The sequence below is a fragment of the Gossypium raimondii genome, chromosome 11, assembly GCF_025698545.1.
Source record: "Gossypium raimondii isolate GPD5lz chromosome 11, ASM2569854v1, whole genome shotgun sequence".
Classification (NCBI taxonomy): Eukaryota; Viridiplantae; Streptophyta; class Magnoliopsida; order Malvales; family Malvaceae; genus Gossypium; species Gossypium raimondii.
This window is the reverse complement of record NC_068575.1, coordinates 44,753,436-44,765,289: the sequence shown is the minus strand read 5'-3', so window position 1 is coordinate 44,765,289 and position 11,854 is coordinate 44,753,436. Positions and strand designations below refer to the sequence as shown.

The window sequence follows — 11,854 nt, the reverse complement described above, 5'->3', positions numbered from 1 at the left end:
TCCTTCTCGCATTTAGATCTGGTGATAACCACATTTGAGATCTATTTTGGAGAAGAGTTGGGCTCCACTTAGTTCATCCAACAACATGTCATCAAGGTGTGAAATTGGGTGCCTATACTTGATTGTGATCTTGTTGATTGCTCGACAGTCCACGTACATACACCAAGTTCTATCCTTTTTGGGCACCAAGAGCATGGGCACAGTGCATGAACTTAAGCTCTCTCGAATGTACCCCTTCTCCATCAACTCAACTACTTGCATTTGAAGTTCCTTAGAGCCTTTGAATTTTCTTAGTTTCTTCAGGGTTACTTCAATAGGCTAAACGATATGGAATTGTAGTTCCAGATATGAAGTCAATTTGATACTCGATCCATTGAATAGGTTGTAATCCACTAAAGGTGTCTTCCAGAAATACATCTTTAAAATCCTGCAACAAGAACACAATCGAAGAAGGAAGTTTGACATATAAATCATTAGTATTAAAGAAATTTTCCTTGTACATAAGTAATAGCATCGACTGTTTCAACAACAAAGACTTTCGAATCTCTCGCTCTTTTACACACAGTCATTAGAGTGATAAGTTCACAAAGAGAATCAGATTGACACCACTAAACTAGCTAGATAGTCAATTTGAGTCATAAAATAATAAAGAGAGTTGAACAACTCGCAAATAGATTAAAATTCATCAAAGGTTCAAAAAGTCTCAAATACAATATTTGAGCTTAGTATTTATAGCTCTACAAATTCCAGCCGAATGGACTAGTTTAATTCAGCTTAACTGAGCTGAATAACCATTGAGCTATCCCACATGACTTTTAAAGACTCCCATACATAGGTGATGCCAACAGCCATGTTATTTGCACTCCCCAAACAGCTAAAACGTGTAGCCTTTAATTTGAGCTGATGGTTTAAGTAGATGATCGATTTTGGATGGTGTGAACATGGTTAATACCTTATTGTGAAGTCGAATGTGTAGTCTCCATTTTAATGTTACATAGGGCACATAAACAACTCTCAAGGTGTGAAAACTCAAAATTGGAGGTCACTTGGTGTGAACATAGCATTTAGCTGATTGGACTAATGTGAAAGCATTTGTGTCCATTGCATTCCACGAAAGGTTGCTTGGAAGAAATCAACCAGCAGCTCCCCCATGCATACACGTCCAAATGCATGTTTCCCCATTTAATGTCGTCCATTGAACACCCTACAAGACACATTAAACATAGCTTAAACATGATTTAATTTGTCTGAACTAAAGACGTGTTAAAGATGTCTAAACTAGGACATATTTAAAATATATATTTAAGATGTCCTAAATTATGACATAATTAAAAACCCTTATTAAAGATGTTCAGATTATGACATAATTAAAACTTATATTAATGATGTTCAAATTATGACATAATTAAAGACTTAAATTAATTTAACTAAATAATTAGAACTGAATTAACTCTTTATTCCAAAAAATAAATTCACAAGCTGAATAAAGCTAAAGTTGTGCTTGAATTAAGTTGCATTGCACGCATGGAGTGCATGCCTATCATTGATCAATAAACCCCGCAATGACTTTATCCCAAATTCGATCAATAAGGCTCGCAACAACTTCCTTGAACCTTTTAGCTCAAGCATGAGTAACCGGCCCCGTTGGTAGCTCCATTGGTTCTTCGGCAGCTTTAGTTGGGTCTTGGACCATGATCGCATCAGTTGTCTCAAGATGGGAAGTAAATGTTTATTAAAAGTGTTTTACATGCTATTCCTACATTTATTATGTCGTGTTTTCTGTGACCAACAGTTTTTTGTGTTGATTGAGAGAAAATTATTAAACGATTTTTGTGGAAGCTATAAGGTGGTCGGGGAGGTATGCACTGGTCCAATTGGAAATCTTTATGTGCTCTGAAGTTTGAGGGTGGTTTGGGTTTCCGTGATTTGGCAATGTTCAACATTGCTTTGTTGGCTAAGCAAGGTTGACATTTGATTAATAACTCAAGTTCATTGTTAGCGCGTGCCCTTAAAGCTAAGTATTACCTACATTGTGATTTCATGATTATAGGTTTGAGAACTTACCCTTCTTACCTATGGAGGAGTATCTGGTCTGCAAAGGGGTTGTTCAATATGCGGCTTTATTATCGTGTGGGTATAAGGTCGAATATATGTGTCTAGGATGATGCTTGGATCCTAGGTTTACCTAACAGACGTTTGCAAAACACTAGTGTTATGTCTCTAAATTTACTTGTTTTAGAATTCTTTAACCCTCATTCGAGACAATAGGAAGAAAACCGACTCACCAGAGTTCTGAGCTATACCCTGGCTAATCGTGTGCTTTGTATTTCTTTTTCTCGAATGGCCCATGATGACTTCTTGGTGTAGGGTGCTGAGCTTTCGAGTGAATTCTCTGTTCGTAGTTGTTACAGACTCCTTATTTTTTCGGGTTACACGACGATTCCAAACTCTTATAGACTTTTCTATACTACTTTATGGAAGTTGAAACTACTAGAATAGTTAAATTACAGTTTGAAGAGTTTTTCACAACTACATTCCTAGCTACTATACTCCATATCACAAATGTTTGCGAGCCTCTGTTTTGTGTCCACGGTGCCTTATTTCTGATGAGACTTTGGAACATATCTTCCGAGATTACCAGTCAACTTCTGCTATTTGGGGGTCCCTGCACATCACATGGCCAAGTAAAACACCGAATGCATCTCTACAAGATTTGCTACTATCCATTTTTATAGTATATACTAGTGATATAATCCGGAAAGTAATGTGTGGGTTATGGTTTATTTGACATGCGAGAAATAGAAGGGTTCATAATAATGATGTTGTTCAAATGCATGTTGTGGTGCGTAGAGTTTAGGCTTACCTTTTAAAATTGGATGTGATAAATCAGCAGTTACCTGATCGCTTGATCGGTGTTGAGCGATAGCGACCTTCGGATCCTCCTTTTGTAAAGGTAAATTTTGACGTAGCTTATAGTGGGTCTGGTCTTTTTCCTGTACATGTATTGTCATTAGAGATCACACAGGTATGGTGTTGCGTTCTCAATCAGTACGCAGTGCGCACGTACCTTTGCCTTTCTCTGCCGAGACACTGGCTTGTTATCATGTAGTCCACTTGGCTCTGGATTTAGGATTTCAGTCGGTCATTTTTTAAGGTGATTCTTTAACGGTGATCTGCAAACTCCTCTCTCCTCGACCTGATATGTCTATTCTAGGTCCTTACATCAGGGACATTATTGCCATGGTAGCGCACATTTGTGGATGTCACTTTCTGCATGTCCTTCGCATTGCAAATCAGGTGGCTTATCGGTTGGCATTAGTTGGTCTCTAGGATGGTGGTTTTGTTTCCAGGGTAGGCGCGGTGCCTCTATTTATTTCAACGGTGGTGAACCATGACAAGGGTGTTCTCGGGTCAGTTTGTCGAGGTAATTGATGAGTTCTTGTCGTGACCTAGACCGAGGGGATCTGGAAGGTGGGGGGAGCTCAAGGGTTTTCATGGTTTCTGTATGACTGGCTTGAGATTTTGGATCTCTCTACTAGAACTCAAGCTTCAGATTCAGTGGTTGCTCGCTCATTGGTTTTTATAGCTGTTTCTCTAGCTTTCCACGGTTGCTGGTTCATCTTTTTTATCTCGTCATTGGTGGCATCCCTTCAGCTTTGGTTTTCTCTAGAGGGTTCGAATGACAACTTGTTTAGGTTCCAAATTTTGATCTTGTTTTGCTTTCAGAGTTGTTTATTCTGAGCTTGTTTTATTAGGGCTTTCGTTTTTTTTTTGGTTCTGTTTGTTTTGGAATGGTTGCTGTTATGTTTTGTTTTATCTATCAAGCCCAGTTTCTTTTCAAAAAATTTCAAAAAATAGTTTTAAAAATATCAATTCTATATTTTTAATGGTTTTTTAATTTTTAAATATATTTTATCTTTTTTTATAAAGTTCCTATAATTTTTATAATATTTTATATATTGTTATATTTATTTATAATTTCTATATTTTATGTATTTTTTATTTTTAGATTTAAAAATATATATTTAAAATCTAGTCGTTGACATAACATTTTAAGAGAAGAATATGAATATCACACCAATGCGTTAAAAAAGTGTAAAGAAATCCAAATTCGAAAATTAAAATGAAAAACAATTAAAAATGACTAAATTTAGAGAGTAGATACTTCTTTAGGGCCATTTACCAATAAAAGCTTAATTTTTTTATAAATTTACTGAAATGGGCCCGGTATTTTATTATTTACCAGAATGGACCATTTTTCGGTAAATCGCGTCCACGTCGTCGGTAGAATGTCGGGGGCGTGCGGAAATCGTGTACGTCGGTAGCGCTTTTGACGTGGCAACAAATCGCGTCCTCGAGGGCGATTTGTTGCCACGTCGACAAAGCGCGACGACGTGGCATTTCTGACTTGTAAGTTTTTGGATTTTAGGGTTTAGGGTTTTAGGGTTTTTAGGATTTTTAAGGTTTTGGAGAAAAAAGTAAACAGATAAGTCGCGCCCACATGTACGCGCTTCTTTATGGAAACATCTGCCCTTGAATCTACAAATGTTGAGCATGCATTCACTGAAATACTAACTCAAATACATCATGTGATCAGTCGAAAAGCACTCGAATGAGGGAATGATCAAACAACATTGCCCAAGTTACAAACCATCAATGTCGGCTCTCGGGATGATGTTTCAGCTGTGAAGAAAGACGACTGCTGTTCTACATAATTATTAGATGATTCCGAGTGTCCAAATTTGCTTCCTCATTAAGCACAAGCTTTCCTCGCCGTGATCTTTCTCGAGATCTTTCTTTGAAGACGAAGAAATCACAGCATTCCAGGGATTTTCTTATAGTTTGTTCAACAGATCTGGTTTTAGCATTTTAAATGATTTTCATTAGTTGTGGAGAATAAATTTTAAATTAGCTATCATAATGTTTTGTATTTTCAAAGAAGTAGTTTATGTAATATAACAAATAAATAGGGATAATTTAGGTATTATAAATAATTTAAATAATTTAGTGCAACTATATACATGAAATTTCATTAGATGGGTAAGTCGCGCCACGTCGGTAGCGCTTTCTTTGAAATGGCAACAAATCGCTTCATGATTTCTGGCACGTCCCCGACATCGCTACGACGGACGCGATTTGCCGGAAAAGACCCATTCCGGTTAAAAATAAAATACCGGGCCCATTTCGATAATTAAAAAAAAAAGACCTTTTTTTAATAAATTGCCCACTTCTTTAAACCTTTATAAAATTAATGGTTTCACATCAAGCGACTGATAAGAAGGCTGCCACATTTATTCATATACACTAGCATTTGGCATTTTAATAGGAAAGGGATAAATGTTTATCCATTATTCAACCATTGAATTCATGTTTCAAGTTTCCTATTTTTACATTTCAAGTTTCCTACTTAATTTTATTGTAAAATATTTTTATTTAAAATGGAAGTTTAATTGTTAATCAGATAAAATTTTTATTTTTGAATTTAATATAAAAATTTTAACGATTGAATAATATTTTAAATTCAAAAATAGAAGAGTTTAATTTTAAACATAAAATAGAGAAATTAAATTTTAAATATATAAAAGCACATGGATTTAACATATTAATTTCCATGAAATTCATAAAGACTTTAATTATAATTGAATTCATAATATTAACTCAATCAAGTATTTAAATATGAAAAAAACCTCTAATTTAAAATTTAAAATAGTAATTATAAAAAAATGAAAACGCCAATTAAATCGCTAGAATTAAGTAATTAAACGGGATCTTTGCCCTCCCATTGAATGCCTTGACTTAAGACATAAAGTCACTATCTTTAGCCAATATTAAGTAGCCACGTGTATGTAGTCAGTATCTACCCGCATCTCGTTTTCTTCAGTTTTTATTGATTTTCCTCCATATTTCCAAAAAAATAAAATATAAACTGTTGATTGAAAATTTTGGCGGGCAAATAAGAGAAATTCAAATAAAGAGCCAACCCTAGCCACCCATTATCTTCCCTCTCTCTCACCGCTGTCTCTGAGTCTCTCTCTCTACACGCCTCTCACTGGAAATTCCTCTCTTTAATCTTTATGAGTTTTCACGCGGATATCTCTGCTAATTTAAGGCTGGTGAGTTTCTCTGTTGACTTGATTTAATTTAGGTTTTTTTTCCCAGTCATTCTTAGCTTCGTTTTACTGATGAAGTAGCTGCTGTCTTCGTTTGGCTGATTTATTTTCAGTTTTGAACTGAAGGGGAGATCGATTGACGACGATTTCGACACCTCAAATCTTTAATCACTGTGAGTTTTGTGTGTTTAGCAGACATAGTGTTTTCTTTTCCTGATTGTTTGTTGCCCTCATTTTGCATCTCTGGTTTTCTAGTTTTCATGGTTTTTTTTTTATTTGGAAAAAGGAACTAAATGCTGTTACAGTGTAAAAGGAAAATTCTCATTCTTGCATTCGATTCCAGGCTTTAAAATTTCAATTGTTGGATTGATTATTTGGGAAAAAAAGGGGATATAAGTCAGTTAAGGGATTCGAATAGAAGAGTGACACAAATATGGGAAAAGTGTCTCCTAAAGATAGGGATTTAAAGACAGCTAAAAAGAACAGGCGATTGAAGAGTTCGAGCAGTAAGTATCTCAAACCAGGTACTCTTGCTCAGCTTCGGCATAGTAAAGTTTCAGCTGCCAGGTTGTGTACCGATCTTGGGAAGAAAAGGGTGGCTGTATTAAGTTCCAAGAAAAAGGAGGATGATAATCTTTTGATCGAAAATATGGTTGCTGAGAAAATCCCTTTGATGTTATCGCCCATGGATTTGCATAAGCAGAGTAGTATGACGCGGACTCCAAAGACACCTCGGCCTGAAGACTTCGAATCAGAGTCAAGGCTTGAGTCTCTTCCAATGGATTTACTGGTATTTATTTGTACCCTTGATTAATCTGTTTGACTGGCCTGGCTTAAAAATGCTTTATGCCTACTGCATTCAATAACTTCAAAAGTGCTTTATCTCGACTGTAGGACAATACGAGGTTGAAAAGTACTTAATTGTTTTTTTAATTTTTTGGTTGTAGGTATGATGTTTGTTTAAAGGTTCCTTACTTTCATATAGGATAGGCATCTTTCGTACAGCATATATCATGTTGCATGTTATATATTTTTATAGACTTTGCTTCTATTTTGTGCTCAGAACCACTTATTACTGCAGTGTTGAGAATGTTAAACTAGTAAATGAATTTATTCAAATAAAAGTGTAACGTATATTGGTTCTTTTTGTCTCTAACTAAATCTAGTTATTGTTAGAGTAAACTTGATTGCAAGCAAGTGGAATTTAACACAAGCTGAATTTCTTGAATCAAATGAGAATTTGCATTCGGCATGTAGTCTTCTCAAAGTTTCTTTCTCTTTACTTTACCATCTTGTCCTTTATGGCCTTTGAAAAAACAATCCTTTGGATAAAAAATCAATGACATTTTATTATTAATGGTGCATTCAAGGGCATTATCTTCTATAATTTAGTGATTGTGATTTGTAGAAGAATTCTCTTGTTATATATGTATATAAATCTATGCTAATCTGCATGATCGTTTTTTGCCTTGGTAATTAGGGATTATTGCCATATGATAGTTGGGAAATTTTTTCAATAAGCTAGCAATGGGTATATGTCTCTAATTTTTATATATGAAGAAATACAGAGGCCAAAATTCTGATATTCAAGTTCAAAATTACGTTACATACCCCTCCCCCTTTTGGATGATTGGTGTTACTGGAAATGACTTGCATTCCACTTTTTAGAGATCATGCTCCTTCCTTAGGTATTGATTCCTTTCTTTTTTGATATATTGAGGTTAAAATACTTTGTCACTTGCATCACGACCAACTGAGGGCAGTTTTTCATGTTTCTCAAAGGATAAGAAGAGCTGTAAGTCTCTCTCTCCCTCCCTGTGTTTGCGTTTCCATATTTGTATGTGGACCTAGTTGTAGAAACGTTAATATTGTTGAATACAGGTTTGTCTTGCAAGGCAATTTCATTTCAATTATACAACACCTGACCGCTCAAGACAGGAGATGCTGAGCACTATGACACCTAGGGTGACAGAACACTGGCCCTTTCTGAGGTAGGCATTAACTGTTTTAGGTCTCCAAGATTCTGTAAAAACATGGAGCAAAAGTTCATCATTTCGTTTACAATGTTTTGGTGGTTGTTTCCAGCAAGGGTGATGGCAAAAGTAATTTGATGGGAAGCCCACACACCCCGAAAGCTCCAAGGCAGGGTCCGCGACCCCCTTCTCGCATTAAAGTAACTGAGTTGAGGCAAATTGCTGCAGTGCTATTCCAGGATTCAGGATTCCCATCGAGATGCATGGTGCCATCTGTTCTCCCTAAGCCATTATGCAAATCTTTGGCTTCAAACCGAGTGCTATTCTATGAGGATGAGTTATGCCAGGCTGTTGCTCAGAATAAGCTTCGCTGATTCTTCTGTGTTACTCTCATATGCGTTGGTTCCTCTGTGTATAGTTTATTTGTCTTCCTATAGGAGATTGTAGTTAGATTAGATAAGTATCAAGTATGCAATTTTGTAGCTTTGCATGGGCAGTATTAGGTTATAAGAAGTTTGTTTATGAATGTGGGGTTTCTCAAATACTTAGTGGTTCTTGAACTGGTTGCTTGCTTGCTTGTATATCTTATTCTCATATAGGTATGTTTGAAAGTGTATCAATGGTTGCTTTGTCAATGAAGCTTGTGTTGGGTCCTTATGATACATTTGTTCAAGTAGTACAGTTACCGTAAATGCTTAGTCCAAGGACATGCGACTTTAGATGATGGTTGGAGTATAGATAGGGTCATTTGCTGTAGTCCATAGAGAGGTCACACAGGTGGTACGTGGCAAATTTCGTTTTATGTTAGGGATTTGGACCTCAATTGCCACTTTTTTTTTAGTCTTTTACCTTGGTGAAAAGAGTATTTGATGTATCGCGTATTCGCGTGTAACTAGCAACTTTTGTATGTGTCTTCTTTACGTTAAATGGTGTTTTAAAAAATTATATAGTTTTTATGAGTTAACTATTCATTTTATAAAACTGTTGGCATGTTGGGTGTATTTAGTGAACAATTATTGAGAAAGGCCAAGGAGTGAAATGTAGAGAGCTAAAAAACAAGAAGAGAATAGGAAGATAAGGGAGAATCAAGATGGAAGTAAGTAAACTAATTGCCGACAGTAGTTGTATGCATCAGCATCGACGTTGTGTTTGTGTCGTATCTTTGGAGAAAAATGAGCATTCTTCTTCTTTGATGATTATGTTGCTCTTCTGTTAAATGGAAACCCGTTTTCCTACTATTATTGTGTTATATGATACGATTCTCCTTTTTCCTTTTAAAAAAATAATATGATTTTTAATGGTTATTTTTCTTTTATCATTCTGCTTTGATTCCACGCTATCATCAAAATTTTCCTTTTTGTATTTTATTTATTCAATATAAATTTAAGGTATCACCAAATTGCATAAGATTTGAGCAGAGACAGGAGTGATATCAACCAGAAAGATATTTATTCTTTGATTTAGGTTTAGGTTGAAGTAGTGGAAGCAGATGATGGTTGTTAAATGGCAATTTGTCTAAAGCTAAACAAACAAACAAGCTGTGGTGGGGGAGGGTAGAGTGACAACAAAATTACACGGGCAAGTGTGGGTCAACCCATTGCATACTTGTAAGTCCAGCTACGAGCAATCGTTTCGTACTTGACTTTGTCAGTCTTGTATATATGAGCTATCTCAGGAACAAGTGGATCATCTGCATTTGGGTCCGTCAGCAGCGAACATATCGATAGCAAAACCTGCATTTTTCATTTTTTTTTCACCAAATTTAGCCTCAGTTTCACTAGTGAAATTTCCCCCATTTTTGGTTTAAAATTTAATACTATTATCTATGCATCACCTTCGAAATGGTGAGTGCAGGACTCCACTGCTCTTTAAGAATATCTAAACAAATATTCCCATTGCTGTTTATGTTTGGGTGGAACACTTTGGTTCTAAACACGACCTGCATGCCCAATGCTTGTTAACTTATTTATTCATCATTAATATCTATATATATACAAGGCAAAAAGGTCAAGAAATCATAACCCTTTATCAAGTGTGTGTGTGTGTTTTCCAGTGAGTTATAGTTAATAATATTACCTTTGGAGGCTTGAAAGGGTAGTCCGTAGGGAAGTGGATGTTAACAATAAAAACCCCACCGCAATAGGGGCTGTCGCCGGGGCCGAGTATTGTCGCTTGCCACTGGAACATGTCTTCTGCCACCGGACCTATAAATTCACCGCAAATAATAAAACTATACTATAAGTTCACACATTGTGTTGCATCAAATTAAACTCTCTCTATATACCTGCACTGCATGAAGTTGGAGGGTCTCTTTGCAGTTCCCTCAGCTCCTTGAGAATTCTCTTTGATGCCATTAGGCCTTATGTCTTTTAAAGTCTTTGATTGCTTGACGTCCCTACGAGGTATACTATAACATTGGTTTATATAGTGAGAGGGGGATGAGCTTTGCTTGCTGAGCCTGATTTACAATGCAATTCCAACTGGAGTATAAATTCCCAGAAAAAGTTGTGAACTGAGAACCGTCCATTTTTTGCCACCCCATTTTTTGTTCATTTGTTTTCTTTTTTTCAAATAAAGTAACCACAGAATTGTAATTCCCAGTCCTTGTTTATTTGTAATAATTCAATGGCTTTGAAGGTCAAGTCAAATCGTTTTGATGCTTTGAAAGTCTTTGAGTTAATAGGGAAGGTTGATAATTGAATTCAAGTTTTAAAATGCAAAGCAAAGGCATCTAGATTCCATATGCAACTGGAAAATAATGCCTTTTGGCACCACGAAAAAGGATGAGCCCCATTACGCCAATAACATCAAAGAATCAAACAGCATACCAGGATAATCAGAAAATTCAGGCAAAATAACCCCTCCTTTACAGTATGAACCATGGAGATTAATATGATAAAAAAACTTAACTGATAGCTTGCATGAAACATCCAACCACAAAGAGGGGGAAAAAGAAAAACAGGGATGCAATCCTTTTATTGGTTAGATTGTCACCTAAAGAAAATCCCTTTTCTCTGGCTTTATCCGACTTTTAATCTACTTCATGTGAAGTTCGGATATGGAGATCAAGTGGAGGTGTTGATGGCTTCTGTGGTTGGATAAGTATTTAAGCTGTTTGAATACATATGTTAGAATGCGGAAGAAGACGGATTTGAGTTATTTTGTACCCTTTGTAGCAGGACACTTGTCCACTTAGAAGATCCCAGAGAAATGGTAATAGAACATGATGAAGACGAATATTGTCAAATCCATCACTCTTCTATTTTTTCATTTGAACCACTTCACTATGAACGTATAATTTAAAAATTATTACCACCTCCACGATAATTTCATATACGAGAACAAGATAGGTGAATCAAGCAATTACCACAATCGGCCCATATCCACTATTAAAAAAATATATCCTGTTTCATCCCACATCTACTTTCAAAAAAAAAAAAAAATCCACCATTCTAAGCAAATTGTTTTGAAATCCACAGGGCATTTCAAGTTTTGGCGTAGCATCCTTGGCCTTCACCATGTTTGTCGAGTGCCTTCATCTTTGGCTATCTATCTAGGTGTTCCTTGAGCAAGGCTTTGGTGGTTTTCACTTTTCAGACTTGATTCTAGGCCTAACATTCACTTATAACAAATTTCGACCATGTCTGGACCTGGACGTTACTTATGTGAATGAACAAGGAGTGAAGGTTAAGAATTGTATAAAGCAGATCAATGATATGCGGGCAAGAGGACCCAAAGAAAGGATCTATCAATCAGCAGAAAATATAAAAA

The 11,854-nt window shown here is 36.0% G+C and overlaps 2 protein-coding genes across 2 annotated transcripts; one reads left to right on the top strand and one right to left on the bottom strand.

Annotated features, from left to right (window-relative positions):
* Positions 1-5,956: 5,956 nt before the first annotated feature.
* LOC105803684 (F-box protein At4g35930) lies at positions 5,957-9,047 on the top strand. The gene is made up of 6 exons (XM_012636045.2): positions 5,957-6,113; positions 6,224-6,283; positions 6,454-6,900; positions 7,831-7,905; positions 7,992-8,101; positions 8,196-9,047. The coding sequence occupies exons 3-6, from the start codon at positions 6,544-6,546 to the stop codon at positions 8,455-8,457; spliced, it is 804 nt and encodes a 267-aa protein (XP_012491499.1). The 5' UTR covers positions 5,957-6,113; positions 6,224-6,283; positions 6,454-6,543; the 3' UTR covers positions 8,458-9,047.
* Positions 9,048-9,510: 463 nt separating this feature from the next.
* LOC105803686 (ubiquitin-conjugating enzyme E2-17 kDa) lies at positions 9,511-10,531 on the bottom strand. Its single transcript, XM_012636048.2, has 4 exons — positions 10,368-10,531; positions 10,160-10,287; positions 9,918-10,022; positions 9,511-9,816 (listed from the first exon to the last, which is right to left on the bottom strand). Exons 1-4 carry the CDS (start codon positions 10,435-10,437, stop codon positions 9,673-9,675), a joined length of 447 nt encoding a protein of 148 aa, XP_012491502.1. The 5' UTR covers positions 10,438-10,531; the 3' UTR covers positions 9,511-9,672.
* Between the last annotated feature and the right edge of the window lie 1,323 nt (positions 10,532-11,854).